The sequence below is a fragment of the Aphis gossypii genome, chromosome 2 (genome assembly GCF_020184175.1).
Source record: "Aphis gossypii isolate Hap1 chromosome 2, ASM2018417v2, whole genome shotgun sequence".
Lineage (NCBI taxonomy): Eukaryota > Metazoa > Arthropoda > Insecta > Hemiptera > Aphididae > Aphis > Aphis gossypii.
The window spans coordinates 37970141-37991852 of NC_065531.1; the positions used below are offsets into that span (position 1 = coordinate 37970141).

At 27.9% G+C, this 21712-nt stretch overlaps 1 protein-coding gene and 1 long non-coding RNA gene across 4 annotated transcripts; both read left to right on the forward strand.

Moving 5' to 3' along the window:
• Positions 1 to 2904: 2904 nt before the first annotated feature.
• On the forward strand, positions 2905 to 5258 carry LOC126549564 (uncharacterized). The gene is made up of 3 exons (XR_007603669.1): positions 2905 to 4117; positions 4325 to 4521; positions 4885 to 5258. It is a non-coding gene; the product is annotated as an uncharacterized LOC126549564 (long non-coding RNA).
• Positions 5259 to 6673: 1415 nt separating this feature from the next.
• Positions 6674 to 21382, forward strand: LOC126549563 (inter-alpha-trypsin inhibitor heavy chain H3-like). Of its 3 annotated transcripts, XM_050199074.1 has the most exons (19): positions 6674 to 7096; positions 15387 to 15556; positions 15627 to 15737; positions 15819 to 15957; positions 16041 to 16149; positions 16519 to 16679; positions 17728 to 17928; positions 17993 to 18173; positions 18284 to 18467; positions 18580 to 18772; positions 18841 to 19057; positions 19108 to 19275; positions 19393 to 19508; positions 19599 to 19707; positions 19793 to 19828; positions 19916 to 19981; positions 20071 to 20360; positions 20447 to 20583; positions 21168 to 21382. In XM_050199074.1, the coding sequence occupies exons 1-19, from the start codon at positions 6689 to 6691 to the stop codon at positions 21193 to 21195; spliced, it is 3024 nt and encodes a 1007-aa protein (XP_050055031.1). In that variant the 5' UTR covers positions 6674 to 6688; the 3' UTR covers positions 21196 to 21382. The 3 variants fall into 3 exon arrangements, with proteins under 3 accessions (XP_050055031.1, XP_050055032.1, XP_050055033.1); XM_050199075.1 differs by lacking the exon at positions 19793 to 19828; XM_050199076.1 differs by lacking the exon at positions 19108 to 19275.
• Positions 21383 to 21712: the final 330 nt, after the last annotated feature.

Consider the following 21712-nt stretch of genomic DNA (forward strand, 5'->3'; position numbering starts at 1 on the left):
TAAAGTCGTCATTTCTGGAGGCGTTCGTTGAATTGCTGACCGAAAAATGACGCATGTATTTAATATATTATTATATATCGTATTGCTCGCTGTGACTTGTGATTCGTGACTGATTGCTATGCATTCATATTATATATTATGTGTTTATATATACGTCATATATTATAGTGAACGCGGACATCGTATCATTGTCCCTAATTCCGCTTTGAATTAAAGAGATGATAAATTGTATGAAACATGTAACGACCTAAACACGACCTTTAACATGGTCGCGCTGCACAATAGGTAGAATACGTTTGGAAATCTCATCGGTTTGACGTTTTTATTCAACTGTCGTCGTTTTACTGACGATTTGATCGTTGAAACCCATCAGTGTGAGTGTTCGGATCGAGCACCATATTGCACCAGTGTACCACTATGTATACATAGGTACAGCAAATCATTTAAATTTTTATTACGTAACTCATGTATGCGTATATATTTATATTAAGTTTAGGGTTCGTAAGTCGATATATAGTTGATAAAATAAACAAAACATGCACAAGAAAATTATGATGTGTTTATTTATGTTTTTTTTATTTCATCTATACTTCATTGTTTTTACGATTACTATATTTATATATATATTTATTATATATATATATATATATTTTTGTATTATTATTTATTATATTATTCATGGAAACTCTTAATGCATTATCACTACAATTGTGGTAAATAATTTAAATATATTCACTTGTTTTTATTTTAATTCATTGATATTTAAGTAATTTATTTTAATATTAGTACTGTATTATATTTATTACTGTATACGTTGATTTAATTTTTGCTGAAAAATTGTTTTTATTAAATTATTGTAGTAGTAAATTGACTGGTGAACGGTGAGAATAGGTTCGTAATGTTTGTGGTATAAATATAACTAACAAAAATACCTTAAAAATAATCTAAATGTTTTGAAATTTTAAGAAATGTTAACGAAATATTTGCAAAATTTTATCGAAAATTATTTGAAAAACAAATAAAAATGTCATACTTCTATAAATAGCTTTAAAAGTTATACAATGCATAGAAAATACTAATACAAACATTTGGTAAACATGTCATCTGTCAAGTATAATCTATATTTAAAATAAAATTATTTGTTCTTGAATTATACAACAAAATAAGAAAATTGACTTGTTATAAAAGTTACCGTTTTCTCTCGTTTTTCGGATTATTTAGTGTTGACATTTCTTACTTTTCAAAAGTACCAACCAGATTTATTTTTCTAGAAATTTTATTGAAATTGAAAAATGGAGCATATTTCTACAGTAAAAAGTGACTTCAGTATTTTCCTTTAGATCCCTTACATATTTCTAAAAATATTTAGGCAAATTGAATAAGTAGTGCTCAATTTAATTAATAAATTCTTTAATTCCTAGTAATACACATATATAGTTGAATTTTTGTAGATTAGATGTACTGTTTTCTTATTAAACATACGGTTTTTTAACTTGTAAGAAAACTAATTTGGGAATTTACGTACCTTGGATTGTCTTAATGGAACAAATTGTTTAATACATGTTAAAAACATTTTTAAAACAATTGTAGCCAAATTAGCACTGTATAAGTAAACCTCTCTGATCAATTCAAGGATACAAAAAAAAAACTAAGAGGCAGTTGTATAATCAGTGATCACAAATTTTAAAGTCACGACATTCGGAGTCTTGACGTGTTGTTCTGATTCAGATATTGTGAGAGAGAATAGTAAATATTAACAATGAATGGTGGATAATATGGACGAATTTTTATAGAAGTAGAAAAACTAGATTTTTTGATTGTGAAGGAAAAATTTTCAATATTGTAAACAACTAATAATAATTGATACAATTTGTTAAATTTGATTTTATATTCATTTTAATTAATTTATAGCATGAGGACGATTTTTTCTATGCTTTGTCTATACATAGGTATATCATATTATATAGTACTTAATAGTAATTTATAATACATTAATATTAACTATAATAAATAATAAATAATTCTACCAGGTTATGAATTTAGATAATATTTTCCAGTTTTAACTTAAACATAGTATTATTATTTACTAATCTGTTTGTTTGTTGCATTGCTAGTAATCTGTGTATAGAATATTAGAATATTTTCTTCACTTCTTGTAAAATCATTAAAATACGCCACATATCCACATGCAGGTCTCTGTCTTCGCTGTAAAATATCGGTGCAATATTCAGTCACGTTTCGATTAAAACCACTATCACGAATAATTCCGCAGTACAAACAATTTTCTTATCCCAAATACGATTATACTATTATAATGTAATGTAGGAATTATAAATATATAGGCAATATAGCATATAAATAATAGAGCAATAGATAAATGCTTCGTTGCTATCATAAATCGTCCGACAACTGCATAATAAAACTGTTTACGAAGACTTTTTTGTGTATAAGCAAACAGTTTGTTCAACTATATCCACGTGCAAGATTATTAATTATTATTATAATAACTAATAATTGAATACGTATAATATAGACGAATGCACACCTTTATTTGAGTGCAATTTATTATTTTGTAATAATCTATAAATGGCAAACGATGCAATTCGGAATCTGAACGCGGTTACCGATGGTGTGTTGGATTGATACAATTATGGTACCTGCTAAATGCTGGAGACTGCAATACATTGTCGGACGGCAATGGTCGTTGAGTGATGAGATATTTTGATATTTATAACATAGGTGGCGATCAATATTTTATTATAAATCATATAAATATATTATCAGCTATTGAGGTGTAGTATAATATGTATACTAATGCAATCGTATATTAGCGTCGATTGTGATTTTTGGCTGGTGCACGTTTTTCGATGACTTAAAATATGTTAACTGACGTTATGAGTATTGTTTATGATAAACATAGGATTAACGTAGGATATCTGAATAGACTGGATATAATATAATATATGCATTTTTTATTTGTATAATAATGCGGGACCTTAACATTTAATTTAAGCGGGGCCTTAGACACGGCCCTCGTACAACTTGACTCTAGCCGTGTCTGCACATGATGGTAGTAAAACTCGATAATTGCAATGTGCGTGCGAGTACATGAAGTACAATATACCAGAATACTCGTATATAGTTCCTGTCCCAATGTCATATTATTATTATGCGTTAGTTAAATATGTTATATGTATACCTATACGTTTTAATGTTTTATTATCAATAATATAAATTTTATATAAATGTAAAAATAGGATTTTTTGTCAGGCATTTTCTCTGATACTATAGGTACTCATCCAATAATCTTGATTTTTTTAAATGAAAGAGTACATCGTGGAGCAAGTTTTAAGTTTATTTCTATAATTCTATAAGTTAATGAAAAATCGAGCTATTAATTTTTTTAATAATCGGAAAATACGCACATAAAAATATTTTTTTTTCCGTCCATGCGTAACCAATATTAATGGTTATTACTTTATTCGTATTTTAGGGTATAGTTGAATATAGTATAAAACTTTTTCGTTGTTTTTGGTTTACACTATTGAAACTTTTAGTTGAGTTGTTGGCTTTTGACCCAAAATGAAGTTGAATGTTGATACGATTTATCGGAAATATCATCTATACATTAATTCAGAAAATAAAAATATTATTTCTCCACACAAGTTACGCTAAATGTTAGCATTAGCCATTAGGTAACCAAATTTAACACGGATGCGTTTTGTATGGTCAACGAAGTTCAAGTGATGGAAATCTAATCTATTGTATGTATGTATATATTGTATACCTAGGTAGTTGTTTTATAAGTTCATCAATCTTAAAGTAATTTATGTGTAATACTGCAACTGCATATAAACATATGGTTGTATAAGTGTGTAACTATAGGCTTTTGTATTTTGTGGCTGAGGTTTCCGCTAAAATTATTTTTATTATACTATACATTTTAATAGTTACTATTTGTTTTTTAATGTGTTATAAATACCTAGAAACGTCTATTTTTTATATATACTGTTGGTTTTTTATCAACTGATCACCCTCCCGCCGTCCATACTAATTTATGTATACATCATTATTGAATACGTTGTAGGAAACACCGGCATCGCCACGGGAAAATAGAGTAAGTAATAATAATAATATTATTATTATAATTACCTACTAATTAATGTATGCTTGATGATTACCACCATGGCACCATCATAATATTATATATTATATATAACAACATAATGTACGTTAATTATATAATTATTAAAAAACTACGTACTATCATTTTGATGATAATGAATTCTGATTATATCTAATGGTTGCATTTATTTATATATAGGTACATCGCGTATGCCGAGGGCAAAGGGACAGCCGAGAAAAGCTCTCAAGGTCTCAAATATATGATAAACTTGAGAACACGTGTTCGATATAATAGGTCTACGTTCCACAAAACAAGGGAAGTGAAATAAGTGAAAAAATATAAGCAAGGAAGTCTCGAAGCGTACCAAAGATAGCCAATGATTATAACACGATTAGGTACCTATGCAAAATTTTAAATTGTGGGACCTAAGATGATATTTAAGTTAACATACCAGTTAAAATAATATCACCTACATCAGTAAAAAGTACAGATAATTAATAGTATAGGTACTTAAGTAAACGTAAAACGCTACAATTTATTTATTAAATAATATTTTATAAAAATTATATTAGCCATTATTAATCTCTATTCTAATTGTATGTATAACCGCTCACAGATTAATCCACTGAAAAAATAGAGTTCTTTCAAACCAAGTCCACACGCGTTTATTAAATGTATCATAATTTATCGCTTCCCATACAGTTTTCACCGGAAAACCACTTCGTACCCATACGATGTATATATGTTATTATTTACAGGAAAAAATATTCAACACTTGGTGTGTGATGCAAATGGAAAAACCACTCCGAGGAAACCGGTTTTAAGTCACTCGAGAATTGCATAATGATTAACGAGTTAAAGCAAAAAAATAAACTAAAAATATTATGTCTTCTTTTTGCCAAGATCGCATATTTTACAATTATCAGTTCTTACTTATTATTATTACTTAGATCTACGTACATGTTCGTAGATGATCCATTCAGGGTAATTATTTTAACAGTAAACACTCTTTATCTTAAGACGTTTATATATTTATATTATTTTTTTTTTACATAATTTAAAGAGTGTATAATTTTTTTTTTTTTTAAGTAAATATATTATATTTTTTTATTTACATTCACTCCGATTACCAAAAATGTTAGGTGATTGCTTCATTTATAACTGTATATATTTTTTTAAATAATAGAGTTTATTTCTAATTTCACAATTTAAAATATGTTTTCGAGAATTTTCATGTATTACGTACACAAATTGATTTCGAATGAAGAGCTAATAATTTATAAGTTTTTAAAGTTTGTATTATGAGTCAAGTATACTTAACATTTTGTGAAAAACCTCTATTATGCCATGCCATCCAATCCACTTGATCATCCAAATGTTAAATACTTTTATAAAGTTATAACTAATTAACAAAAATAAAAAGTAAGCATATAGTTGTCAATATTTTCAACTTCGATGTTTTGTAATGACATAAAAACAATATTTTCAAAAATAATTCATACTTTTTGAAATGTCTAATGAGTGCCTAGTGCCTACTGTTAAAATAATGATCCTATAGTTGTATACGATTTATGAGTCATGGATTATGTATCATATAATACAATATTAATATAATTACAACACAATCATCATGAATACTGAATATTATTAAAAAAAAAATAATAAAAATCTGTCATCGTCGTTTGCAGGGACGACGCAAATACGAATTCAAGACATTACATATTATTTTTTTTATTTATTAAGTACTAAACACTTACAGCTTACTCTTTACTTTCCCGTAATATAGGGTTGTTGTATATTATTTTATTTGAATTAACACTCGTTTATTGTATACGTTTTTATGGGAAAAAATTCGACGGTCAACCACAAGTTTAAAGTTTAAACATCTATTTTTTCAATACCGCACGCATGCATATAAATAAAAATAATAGCTGTGTATTAAAAATTGCATCGATGTTACAAATAGGAATGAGGAACCATCAAAACTATCAATTAGAGATAAGTATGGTAACGAAAAATTGTATTCACGGGATGACGGGAAAGCAAAAAACGTCAATAATTTATTGACGTCATTGAGCTGGAAAATTATTTTCAAATAGTTTTCATTATTGTTTTATCGCTCATCATAACAATATTGTTTTTCTACTAAAATTGTCGAGTAAAAGACGAAATATTGTAATTTACGATTCCGGGATAATTACCGCGGGCCGTAACCGAGAAACACTTTATGGTATACTCAAAACCAGTACGCACGGCGACCCTACGGCATAAAACAATACAATAATAATTATATTATAATGAATTTCACATATAACAATAATACATAAAATATATTATTATTATGTTATTGACGTTTTCGGCGGCGGCAATATTTTGTTTTATATTTTTTCATCGTAACTAATAATCACGCCAATGCCGTTCGTTGCAGTCGTGTGGATCATAATAAATATAATATTATAATATTGTTATTATTATTATTATTCAGCACGTTATAATAAATTACGGTGCGGCGTAAGTCCGAGTCGCTTCGTCTGCCGTCGCCACTGCCCCTCCCCGCCACCAATGACGCTACCGCCGCTGACTCTGTCCGCGTCCGTTCAGACCGTGTCGTTCGGAGAGCATTCGAAGTTTTACGCCCGGCGCATCAACATGTCGTCGTCGCCGTCCGTCTCGTCGTCAGCGACGCGCGCGTGCACCTCCGCCGCCGTTCTGATGTCGTTGCTGCTGGCGCTGGCCGTCAACCACCAGGTCGGAGCCGCGGCCGTCGACACAACCGTCGTGGCCGACACCGCCGTGGTCACCGACGCCACGTCCACCGCCGACGTCGGATCGTCCAACGACTCGGCCGTCGTGGCGGCGTCCACCGCGGGCAGCACCCTCGACACCACCGACCTCACGGACACCGCCGACAACGTTCTGCAGCCGGCCGGTTACGGTTTGGCTCCCGCAAAACCGTCCCAGCCACCCCCGGTTAGTATCCAAAATGTATTAAAATACGAAATTATGGCCATGACGGTTTTTATTATTATTATTTTTTTTTTTTTTTAAATCAACAGTATCATAGTATTCCGCTATAGACTTGGGTCGTGTTTGATGGTTCTTTAATTCTCGACGAAAAATAGTCCGATACTCAGTTTTCCGAATTCGAGCAATAGTCTTATGGATAACAGCGATCTGCTGATTTGAGTTTATTTCGCGATCGCGAAGCCGAATAGTTTTGTTACGGATTCGATAGAGATGTAATATTATTATACGTCTAATCAAAAATTGGCGTTTTCCTATTTTACCGGTGCTCAATGCGCGCTCATTGCCTTCTAATGGCTGTAATTTTTACAATTCAATACATTGTGATAAAATATATTATTATGGACATGACGTAATAATACACGTCGAGATCTTAAGAGCCACTAGCCTAGATTTGCGTTTTTTATTTGTGAGTTAGTACGGAAACGAAAAAGGTTCAAGGAAATATATGATAAGCATTTTTTTTAATCGATTGTTAAAACTAATATATAATATGATATGTATCTAATGGTTATTTATCTATGTAAAGTATATATAATATGCTAACGAGATCATATATCGTTCAAGGTATTATACGTTTATATAAAATAACCATGTATTCGGCTATAATCTATATATCTATATTTTATTGTGCTGTTTAGTCGTAACGTTTGTATTGTACGTAAATGTGTTCGCTATTGTTGGTATATCATTGTTGTATTGTTGGTTCGCAATCATTTGCAAGTACAAAAATGATATAAGGAACCAATATGAAATAATTATTAGTAGAATACTAATTGTGTTCGGTTTCTGTTACTGTTGCAAACATCACTTACACTAGCTGGACGATATTGATTATAATAATAACAAAATATTGTGATTATAATATAATAATAAATGTTTGACGTCGGTAATGTTACAATGAATAATATAATGGAAAAGTGAAATTTAGAATGAGTAAATATTTTTCAATTTATGTCGTTATAATATATTTTTAACACGAACATCGGTTATAATATTATGATATAGCTGTATACTAAATATTAATCCAATGTTTATTCAAATTAAAGCTAATGTTATTTCGTCGGAATTATTATCGGTAGACATTGAGTCGTAAAAGTGAACAATAAAAATTATCAAAATACTAAAATATAATTGGTGCAAATCTCAATGTTTAATGAATTTTCAGTATGAATAATGATAATCCTGTATATATCTACATATATTATATGTATATTTTTTGAAATAATATTGATATATTCGGATATTTATATATATTATAAATTAAAAAAGCACTTTTAAATATATTTTTTTATTTTGTAATTCTGGTGAGATACTGTTGTTTGACCGCCAAAGTGTTAAAACAATTTGTGAATAATATACATATAATCACTTACATAACCTTTGGGATACAAATAAATGTCGTCTAATTAGATTCTAATCGTGAATAACATGTCTTCCTTGTGGACAAAATTTATGGATTGTCAAACTCAAATGATCCGACTGATTATAATAAATTATACGTATTGTAATTTTTTTTATTTCAAATTAGAAGGACTACGAGCAAATCCTATAAACAAGGTGATCATAATTTTGCATAACATAAAAATGATGGCAATATCATATTATATACATATAGTTTGTAATACGAAATTTTGATCACTTAATTATACAAATAATATGGTATTTACATTTTGAATTTTAAATGTTTTTTTTTTTTAATTTATACATTAGATACCGTACACAATTTTATAATACATCTAATTTTTTGAAATCAAGTTTATGTTTATACACTTTATTGTACATAACTTCTATAATAACGACAGATACAACTAGCCTCTACGTTACTTTATACTTACATGCATATAATTATGAATAATCGGTTTAATTATAATTTTGATAGAGAACATCACTAAAATACGAGTGAAATAAGTAATAATATAATATAGAATAATATTTTTAACAAGACATATCTGTTTGAAGGGTAAGAATATTAGAACCTATAAATTTGCTATTTTCGTAAAAAGATTTCACAAACGTTGTCAATACTAAACAAACAACGGGGATCAGTACGAAATCTTTTAGGTAATCGAATTAGACAAAAAAAACATAGGTACTTTTGTAGGGCTTGGATTATGTATTTGGTACCTACAGGGAGAAAAAATAAATAAATAAAATAAATGGGTAAACTTTTCGAAAAATACAAATTCCACTACTTAAATTAGACATCACATTATATTTGTCAAATTGTTCTTATTTAATGCGAAATAAATTAAATTAAATATATTATGGCAGTGTTTTGAAATAGATATTCATCGCATATTCCATAGTAATCATTTGTATTTTGACTATTTTGTATGTAAACAAAATTGGTATTTGTTAGTTTAGAATGTTTAGATTATTATCAAAATTTGAATTGTACCTCGTAAAATATTGAAATTTTGCAATTAATAATAATTATACATTGCTATAGGAACAATTTTTCAGTCGCATTCTGTTATAATCCAAATTCTACAACCTATTTACTGATGTATCCCGTTTAATTTTTGTCTTGAACGTGACATGTTTATTTACGAACAGATACTATATGGTTAACCCATTATATTATAAAATTATAAGCAGGAGAAAATTGTCTATTATTTATGTTTTATGTTTTACAGCTAACGCTTATTTGATCTAACATTAGATAAAATAGAACATGAAAATTAATATTAAGGATATATTTTCAATTTTGTCAGTCAAATTATGATTTTTTTAGCACTTTTGTCGTGAATTACGTTATATATATATATTTATTTAAAATAATCACGCTTTAATTAATTTAGTTGTAAATTGTAATGAACAATTTTTAAATATTTTTATTATGCATATTATTTTAATTTTATGGTGTGGTATTTTTTTATTTTATCAAATAATATTTGTATAGGTATCTATACATTTTCGTAAATACATATAGGTACATTTGCTTACAAAATTATTATAAAATTAGATTCTCCATTTAGGTTTACCGCAGTCAACCGTAATTCTGTAAAGATAACCTAACACTTATTTTTTTTAAAAAAATATACGTAACTACCTGCTTAACTCATGCAATATATATTTATAAATAGTTTAAATGCTTAGTCCATCTCTGACGCCGAAAATCTGATAAAAGACACAAATATTTATTACTTACAGACATTTTTTTTTTAATGTCATCTATACAATCATTTTTGATATTCGGGATAATGGATTTTTTGTTTCTACCGAGGTAACAATAAAATAACGACACGATTATCTTTTTATACGTATTTAATGGACGTTAACTGCGGACGTGTCTATGAAAAACAAGAGTGTGTACATTATACAGTATACACCCATCCGTATATACACGTGTAGAACAACAAAATATATATTCGCTTGCTGACCATACATAAAACACCTACCTACCTAATAATAATAATAATAATAATGATAATAATAATAATTTATGACGTTCGTAGGAATTTCCGTTGTGATGAATGCCGCCGTCGTTATTGTGCATTTTTTGTTGGTATATAATATTATAATGTGCGCGTACGACCGTTCATACTGTAATATAATTATTAGTGCATACGCGTTACGTACGAACTCATAATATTATTACATTATTAAGGAGTGTAGAGTGCACTTCGTCCAAATACAGCTGATGATAATCGTTTGCCCCAAACGACTCATGGACGCATTAAGTGCATACGTATAGTTATTGTTGTTGATATCAAAAGTACAAGATAAATGAAAATGGTTAACTAAGCAACGCTTCGAACATTCGAATGTTTAATAATATATCAAACTATAATCACGATAGTATAGCCAGTGGCGTATTTAAGGAGGGACCAAGGAGGGCAATATTTTTATTTGGGCAGCACTTTTTTGAAGGGTAGTTAATTTAACTGGAAGGTTTTATTTTTAAACTGATTTAAATAGTTGTAAAAAAAAAAAAAATGTGTACCCAGGGCAGCAAAATCCAAAATACGTCATTGAGTATAGCCATAGGTTTAACACGATTGACGCTGCACACTATACCTATATTCAGGATTATTTATCTAGACAGTATGCTCATTGTTCATATTGTTTACCCCAGATTTTCATTTTATTTTTATATCTTGTCGGCTGTTGCGATACAAATTTATTTATTTTTTTAAATGAGTATCGTCTTTTTTTACTTCAAATTAATAATCGAATGATCTTTTTTTTTGAATACCTTGACGGCCTGACATATCTAAGTCAAAAAAATTTAAACGAGTATTTTTAGAGTTATTAACTTTAAGTAGATACCTACTATGGATTATTATTTAATCTATATCTTATGACTTATACATAATATACGGGGGCTTAGTGATTTAAAAATTATAGTCCTATTAATATTGATGATATCTACTTTATATTTGATGTAAAACTATTACTAAGGACAATTATCCTTAGTATTTAAAGTTAAATAACTGAGGAATACTTATTTAGATTTCGATTTACATACATAAACTTTATTCTTAAAAGATGGCTTGATTATCAATTTCTGTAGAAAAGAGAATTTCTCATTTGGAAAAAAGAATTTTTACAGCTAAATAATCATAATGACACTTTAAAAATGGTAAAAAAACAATCTGAATAAATGCATTACAAATGATAAAAGAGGATTAGGTTCATTGAGCAATGAGCACGCTTGGTAAATCATCTTGTGTGCATATGTGATGTATCTATTAAGTGTAGGTAGACCTTTGTAATGCACGACGCAATTATAATTGTTCACTCTCACAGTTGGTGAATTATTGGCTCTTATTTTAAAAAACGTATGATTAATGGCTATTGCAATAACGTGTTTATAATAGTAATGACTTATAAGTATAGACTTTGTTCTGAGTGTAATGGTCAAGAATTAGGGTGTAATTAAAATAATTAAATAATAATAACCATAGTTAGACGTTTGAAACCTACAGTACATATTCATGCGAACAGCTAACATTTTTATTGGTGCAGGATTATGCATGTGATGATTTTATCGTAATGATAAAATTTGCGTTAATAGTAGGTACCTATACAAATATTATATGTTTGATTAAAAATTGTAAAAAGTGACATTGTTAATATTGGTCCAATGGTTTAATTATTAAAATATATTAAATTGAAACTTTTATATAGGTAATGAATTTCCATCACCATTTTATTTAATTTCCAGTAAAACGTAATGTTTTTGAGAACCAAACCAAATAAGAACCAAATCTATATATATTTTTAACGAATTTCTCTATATCTAATACTAATTTTATTTGATGCTCATGAGACTTATTTGTAATAAGAAAATTTCACTGTATAATATACATACAATATACTTTATATTTTAAATAGATTTTTTAAACAAATCAATAATATGCGGCAGGGTCTAGAGATTGCATATAGAAAGGCTAATATACATCAAAACGCGATTATATTGGCTCAAAATGTTCAAGCCTTTTTTTTAATAGTCAGTTGCGCACTTGGAATTTTGTTTTGGAGTAGATTATACTGATAATAATTTTCCCTAAATTCTTAATTGCATAATATACCAGAGGGATATTATGTAGAAATACATTTTTATGAAGGAACAAATATTTCAGACGTGTGTGGAGGAGGGGGAAGTTTGCTGCTGGTTTCAAATTATAATATATAAAAAAATATGATATTATCAATTATGTTTATTGGTGTACTTATGTAAGTTTATACGCATAAACTTGAGTTGAAAAAGCTTAAAAACTTATGTAATATTCGTCATTGTGTAAAATATGATGATATACTCAATACAACTTTCTAGACACTCGAAAGTGTAACTATTCGTAATTGTAAATGAATCCACCCGGACTGCAATCACAGATATCCCTGGGATGCAATGTGCTGCTACAGATTATGATTTTATTGTGATAAGGAGTTGGCTAGTAGTACTCTAAACAGGATGACGTGATAATATTTAATATATAAATATATCTTGTCAATCGAAATAGAGTAGAATACTTAAAAATGTATAATGATAAAAAAAGTAAAAATATTATTTTTACTAAAAATTTTGTTTGATAACGACTTAAAATTATGAACAGTTATTCGGTTATATGAGTTATATTTTAAAAAACTTTAGTATTTTATTAAAAAATGCGTGTCTTACGTTAAATGGATGAAATACCGTACATATGAATACTTTAATTATAATTTTTCTTAAGTAATTCAAGTTTTAAATTCTTTATTCCTAGTTTTTATCATAAAAAATTAAGTAGTAAAAATATTTTTTACGTGTGTGTGTAATACACACTGCAGTGTATGATATATTTCTTGTACATTTAAGTGATCTTAGAAAATTACAGGTAAGACAGTTAAGTAAAATAATTAGCAACAGGTAATTGGGATGCATGTATTCTATCTAATATAATACAATAGAGTAGTTAATAATCACAATAGTCAAATACTATAATTGAGGTGATTATACAATGAGAGTTTTGAGAGGTAAACAATTAAAAAACGCGTAATTTATCACGCGATATGCGTGCAATTTTCAATTCCGATTTATCGTATTAATATTTTCTTGATAATTGTTTGTTAAAAAGAGTATAAACATAAACTGAAAACAAAAATGACCATATAGAACAAGGGACATCGAATATTTGATGTGTGACAGCAGAAATGACGAAAATGTATCTATTTGATCCCCTTTAAATCCGGCTTTGTGTATATATTTCGTTTATGCTATAGGCGGTGGTAAACTTCCGATTTTTAAAAATAATAAACACTTTCGGTGGTAAACTCTCCCGGGTCAACATATTATATGTTTACCTGAAGTAAATGTGTAAACTTTTCTAGGTCAACATTATGGTTCAAAATTCAAAGTTGCAATAAACTAAACAAACAGGTAAAAATAGTCATACAAAAAGTAAAGAAAAAACTATTTAAAAAAATAGATACCATAAGTTTTTTAAAATTTAAACATTTTTATTTTATTATACGAATATTTTGTGTATTAGATTTATTTTATGAATTTTTATTTTTAATTGTATTTTGACAATTATATTATAGCTTATATCAGCTAAAGGCATTACCTAGTTTATATTATTATTATTATATGATTGACTATTTTTAAACGAAACTTAAATGCATTTTAGATTTATTTTTTTATTTTTAATTGAATTAGTAGTACTGATGATCCGAGAGGGTTACAATCGCCCAGACTAGGTACACGATAACCACTGATGATACGTTTTCTTTTAATAATATTATTAAAATATATGAAGTTATTATCAAAATGATATTAAGTATATGGTACTCGTTGGTGCAGGTCACAATGAATATGTAAGCATACAATGACTCGCGTTATAATAATAATGCTGATTATTCAAAATTGCAACACACATGCAGAATAATCCTTGTCGAGTGTCGACTTAGTTCAATAATTTATTATTTTTGTACCTATATATTGTGTTGTAATTGTAATGAAGGGTATTGATAAAATGCTTAGCTGATGAAAATTTTTTTTTATAATAATCTGGAACACTTAAACACATAGCGTACTTATATATAAATATAATAATAACATTTATAATAGTTGTTCTCGTCCTTGCGTCCTAACCTAACATAAACTGCTCCATCCGAATAAAAACAATCAAATTCATAATTTATCAAATTACGTTTTATTGAAATTTCCGTCCAACCCACGGTACACCCATTTTGATTGTGGTTTGTGTTAATAATCTACCTTTATAAAACAGTTTCCGAAAAAAACAAATGTCATCATTAAAATTTTATGAAAAAAATTTGCAACGAAGTATAAAATCAACTTTTAATAGAGTGTGCGCGTGACCTATATTATCTGAGCATTAATAATACATTAAATTGTGTTTCTATTGGTTATTATTATTTTTTTAAGGTTCAAGTCAACTATTGATTTTATTTTCTGTCGCATATTACTGCATTGTTCTATAAAATTTGAAGTACTTATTAATGACTATAATTTGTTATTAATAATTAATATAAAAAGTAATATATAACAGTAGTAAAAATTTATACCTACTACAAAATTAGGTTATAACTTATAAGTAATTATAGTCATGAATAATTAATAATCGTTAAAAATTCAAATTTTATAATTTTAAATTTTCCGAAAAATACTCTGTTTATGAATATAAAAAAAAATATTTGATTTTTCAATTAAATTGGTTATGACTAAAAATGTAAGACTAAATCTTAACAAAAGAAATTATCAATGGTTAATTATTAATTTTAGGCCCAAGCTAAATATGAAGACATTTATAGCTTTGTCGTTCATTCGAAAGTCAAGTACAGATATGCTCAGACTGTTGTATCCAGTCGTGTGGCCAACAAGGGAAACACTTCGCACGAAGTACAGTTCTACGTTACTCTTCCAGAATCTGCATTCGTTTCTAAGTTTTTAATGTGAGTAAATAATACTAATATATTTTTGGGATTATGTAATTAAATTTACCGGTCTTGTTGTGGTTTTAAGGGAAATAAATGAAAAAGTGTACGAAGCTTATGTAAAAGAAAAGAAAGAGGCCAAAGAGGAATATATTGCTGCTGTTAACTCGGGTCAAACAGCTGCTCATGTAGAACAAAAGTAAGTAAAGCGTAGTAACCTTAAAATTTAAAATCATTTCTGATATTAAATGTTGACAACCGATAATTGTTTTATCTGCAGTGCGAGAGATTCAAATAAATTTACGGTTTCTGTGAATGTGGAAGCGGAAAGCAAAGTGACATTTAATCTCACCTACGAACAGTTATTAAACAGAAAATTGGGAATTTATGAAAACGTAATAAACTTACAACCCGGACAAGTGAGTATAAAATTATAAATTTGGAATTTCAAATGTATAACTGTTGAAATGATAACATTGCCTTGTAATTATTGTTGTTATAGGTTGTCAAAAACTTGCAAGTAATTGTAGATATCGAAGAATCTTCAAACATTACAACATTGGAAGTACCAGACATAAAAACAGCAAATGAAATTGAAACTACAGTTAGTAGTAAGTATAAACCATTTGATTTATATACGTATAAATATTATTATGTTTCTAAGTATTCAGTAGATAATGAACTAATAACGATTAATGAGTAATATAGCTCACATTAAAAAATTATTTCTGTAGATCAATATATAGTTAATGAAATAAATGCGATTAATGAAATAGTTATGTTTTTATTTTTCATCGGTTTTTAGTCTTATAATATAAACATTGCTTTACAATGAACAATGAAATGGTTTGTTATTTTAAATATTCTTTAATTAACTATAATAATTTTAAATTATATCTATTTTATAATATGTTGTCTTCTTACGAATATTATGTATGTACTAAGAATTAAGATTATAATTACATACAAATGTATTTCAGAAAACAAATTGGCGAAAATTTCCCGTGAGTCAGGCAACAAAGCGACGATAACGTGGAGTCCAACTGTTAAAGAACAGTTAACATTTACGGAAAACGGCGTCAAAGGCCAATTTATAGTTCAATATGACGTAGATCATAATTCCACTCCAAATCAAGTTCTCGTATGTTATTTATAAACATAATATTATAATATATTTATCGTTTAATATGGTAGAAAAATAAATTAAAATATATTTATAACTAGGGCTCGGATTTTAAAGCATATATATATGCTTCTATTTTTATATATGAGATAGAAATCTAATTTTTATACATAAATTAGTTTCACGTAATTCTGATTCCATATGAACCAATATTTATTTTTGCTTTTTTTTTATGTAAATGCTTTTTTTGCCTTTTCATTGCTTTTTTCAATTATTCCAGTTGTGAATTTTTAAATTTTTATTATTCTAATGTAATAATAAAAAATAAAATAAATATAAGAAATGTAAAAACCTAGAATGCAGATATTAGATTATAATTATTTTCGTTATCGGGTTGTTTATTAAATGTATTAAACGAATACATTGTCGGTCTACATATTATTATAGCCTGCTATACCTATACGGTCAGTATACCTATAACATCGATATCTACCACACTTTTTGGATTTAGTGTTGCAATTTGGAACATCTTGTATGAAGTATGCACCAATCATTTAATTGGATGTAGAGAGTTCGTTTTCTACGTCTAAAAATATTCTTTCGGACAATAGAGTCAGTTTCACTATTAAAAATCTAAAGAAATACAAGGTAGTTAATTCTTTTTTAAATTTAAATTAATATTTCAAATTTTTTTATTTTTCATATTTTTTTGCTTTTTAAAAACATTCGTGCGCTTTTTTAGATGCTTATTATGCTTTAAAATCCTATCCCTAGTGATTTTTATTTTATATATTTCATTGAAATTAGATTAAATTTATTTTATTTTATTTAATTGAGTAAATTTTTAACAAACCATTAGAAATGTTTTATTATACAATTGTTTTTAAACAAAATGTAAACTCATTGACAAATTAAAAAAAAGTAGGATTATATCATTAAATTAATTGTATAATATTACAACACACATTAGTTTAAAATAAAAATTTGATTTTTCTTATTTTGTTGAACAACATTTAGGTATATTATTTAGTTAAATTTTTACGATTTAAATTATAATTATTTTTAGATCGACGATGGATATTTTGTTCATTTCTTTGCTCCGACGGATTTGAAACCGCTTAGGACTCACGTTATATTTGTACTCGACGTTAGTGGTTCTATGGTTGGACAGAAATTACCACAAGTAAAAGAAGCTATGGGTCAAATTTTGTCAGAAATCCATTCTGAAGATTTTTTCACGTTGATACTTTTCTCAGATTTTGCTCAAGTAAATGCGCAATTTTATAACTAGTAATTAGAAATCTATTGTTAATTAAATACTCACCGAGTAGGTTTGGACAATAAACGCTACACAAGAAACGTCTAATCGTTGGGACGAAACTGGTAACAACTGGAAGACGAACAATAATTTTAGTTTGGAGACATTAGGTGAAAACCGTTTCGTTTTTCCGGCAACCGAGCAGAACATACAATACGCCAAGAAATTTATTCAAGACTTGACATCGGAAAGTAGTAAGACACAATATTGGACTACATCATATTATATAATATATAATATGCTATACAAAACACGCGAAAATTTGTATTGCAGCGGTTGTTGTAATTGAACATTTTTTTACAAGGTACAAACATGGAGGATGCCCTTACCAAAGCTCACTCTATCGCCAAGTTGGGAGAAACGCGTTTCAAAGATGGTGCTAACACACCAAAACCAATTATTGTGTTTCTTACCGATGGAGAACCGACTACAGGGATTACTGAACCCCAGGAACTTATAAAATATGTTTCTAATACTAATGAAGAGAAGTGAGTTACCTAATATCAATAATGGTTGTCATTCGCATCGACAAAAAGAACCAATTCATTATATTTATTACAACACAAATTTATAATAATAATATTAATTTATATTTATTAGGTACCCTATATTCAGTTTGGGTTTTGGCGAAGGAGCGGATATTGATTTTCTTAAAAAACTCTCATTGAACAATACCGGTTTCGCTAGAGTCATCTACGAAGCTTCGGACGCTTCGTTACAATTACGTAATTTCTATAAAGAAATTTCTTCTCCTGTTCTATCTAACGTTACTTTCCAATACATTGACGCACAAGTAAGAATACACATACATAGTTTTTTGCATTTGTTCTGTACTTACATGATATATTTTAACCTTTACAGGTCGACAACATAACTGTGACGAAAAAATCATTTAATTTGTTGTTTAAAGAAACAGAATTAGTAGTGTCCGGAAAGTTGAAGGATGGCACATCGCCCGTTTTTAACGGCACTTTAAACGCCGTTTCGACTGAAGGAAATTTCAACCGTTCCGTTGTTGTTTCGTGTTTCGATATCCCCATCATCCCTCCCACTTCCCTTCCAACGCAGAGAAGAATTGGTAATAAAATATATTGTTATTTTTGTTGTATATTAACCTGTTGTTTAAAGAAACAGAATTAGTAGTGGCCGGAAAGTTGAAGGATGGCACATCGCCCGATTTTAACGGCACTTTAAACGCCGATTCGACTGAAGGAAATTTCAACCGTCCCGTTGTTGTTACGTGTTTCGATATCCCCATCATCCCTCCCACTTCCCTTCCAACGCAGAGAAGAATTGGTAATAAAATATATTGTTATTTTTGTTGTGTATTTAAGTACCTAAAAATACGTGTGAACTGAGAGTGTTTATACTTTCATACTCAACTTAACGGATTTTTTGATGTTTTGATAACAGGTCATTTAGAAAAGTTATGGGCATATTTGAACATACAACAATTGTTGGACAAATATGAATTAAACAAGAACGAAAATTCTACGGCAAAAGCTAAAGCACTTGAATTAGCATTAGAAGTAAGATAATGTTATATTTTTAACTACAAACGTTTACACTTACTTGATTTATCATTATATTTTATAATATGTATGTATATTTTTTTTCAGTATTCATTTGTTACTCCACTCACATCCTTAGTTGTTGTCAAACCTAATGATACAACAACATCAGTGGCCTTAGAGAAAATTAAACCACTTAATGATAGCTACAATTTTGGTATTTATTTATATGGAAATAAATATATTTTGTAAAGATAATTGATAAATTTAATATATTTTTTATTGGTATTTTCGTTTTGAAGGTTTTTCAAGGACTGTTACTCCATTTAGTGCATTAGGTTCTTTAAGTTATATGGCATTAAGTTATTTATATTAAATAGTATACTACAAACATTGAAGATAATTTTGTTTATACATTTTTATAGGGCCACCACTCCCTCCAAGCATGCAAATGCCAATGCCGTTTTCTGGTCGTTCAAGTCGTCCACCATGTAAAATTTAATAATTTTTTGTCTTAAACATTAGTTATATTCAAGTTTCCAAATTGTATTAAATGCAAAATATGTATAATTTATTTCAGTTATAACACCAAAGTCGTCAAAATATCGTCCTCTTTTTATTCTTAAGTCTTACACGAAATCAGAAGATGATACATCTGAATCCATAGGTGTTTTCACAAATATGTCATCACTTCAAGTTTCGCATGTAGATAATTCTACACCCACCTCTACTATAGATTTTTCTCATTTACTCGTACTTATAGACAAATCAAATTCTACATCGTTGCATGACATAAAGGAACTAACATGGTTGAGTGATTCTATTACATTGAATGCAACTAATACAGTTTACCAAGTATCATTGAACACTGTAAGTGAACCGTGACTGAACAGACTGTCATTTTTGATAATTACAAATTTTATATTGTATGTTGACCGTTTTAATTTTTTTATTAGACTGGTCAATCGTATCAAAATTGTACAACACCCGACCAAAGTTATGGTAATTGTAAACATTTAAAAGACTGCGTTGTGCCTTCAATTTTGAACTCATTTGATACATATCTTTCATTATTTTGTCCAATAGAAACATTGTGAGTACAATATTATTATATATTTTGTATTTTATACATGTCTGTAGGTATATATAATGTGTTATGGGTGTCAGAAATGTATTGGTTTACTAAGTCATTTAATTGGCAAAAACACTCAATTGAACACGATAATCAAATTTTGTTTTTTGGTTTTAAAATCGTTATTTACATAATACATAAAAGTGAAAAGAAATGTCGGTTACAGTATTAGAAAAACTTTGTGCAAATATGGCTTGATAAGTTGATATTAAATATTTTTATGGTTCGAAATATTTGTTTACGTAAGCTGTATGCATAAAAACTGAAATGGGCATAAAGTTACATTATTAACTTATCATTAACATTTTTATGTTGTATTCTAAAAGTTATTTTCAGTATTACTAGGCAATTGTTTATAAGTTACTAAGTTATATTTTACTTATGTATAAGGGAATTAAAAATATTTTAAAAACATTTATTTTATGTAATCACCGTTAATACTGTGATAAACTGTTCTGTATTATTTTCTATATAATGCATATTATAAATACTTATTAAATTCATAATGTTTAATTAATAATAATAAATATTTTTATTTTTCACAGGTATGCAGGAATTTGCTGTTTAGTGTAAATTGTAATTGTGTGGATGTCCACAAATTTCTAGGAAGCAGAATATTATTAATATTTTTAAAGTGTTTAAGTTATTATTATTATTTATTATTGACTTATATTTTATGTACCTTTGTATTATCAATTAAACATAATTATTTATCCAAATAAATGTTTACCTATTTTCCAATTTCAGGTACTATCCTATACTAATTGCTTATTTAATTTAATTAATTTACAATTTTTAGGTTATTTGCCTACCTAATACCTATACCTTTTTTGGTTAATATCATCATCTCTCGTCTGTTTTGCATTATTTTTCTTTTACTTATAATCATGATTATTTGTTTAAACAAATATCCTATTATATTATTATATCTGGAAATATCTTTAGGAAATTATATACCTGTGTGTGACATATTATATTTCCATACAATTTATATGATTTTTTAATATAGAGTATTGGAGTCATTGAAATGATTAATATTTAACTGAACTATACCTTTTATTTCATAAACTTGACTCAATAATGTTCATTT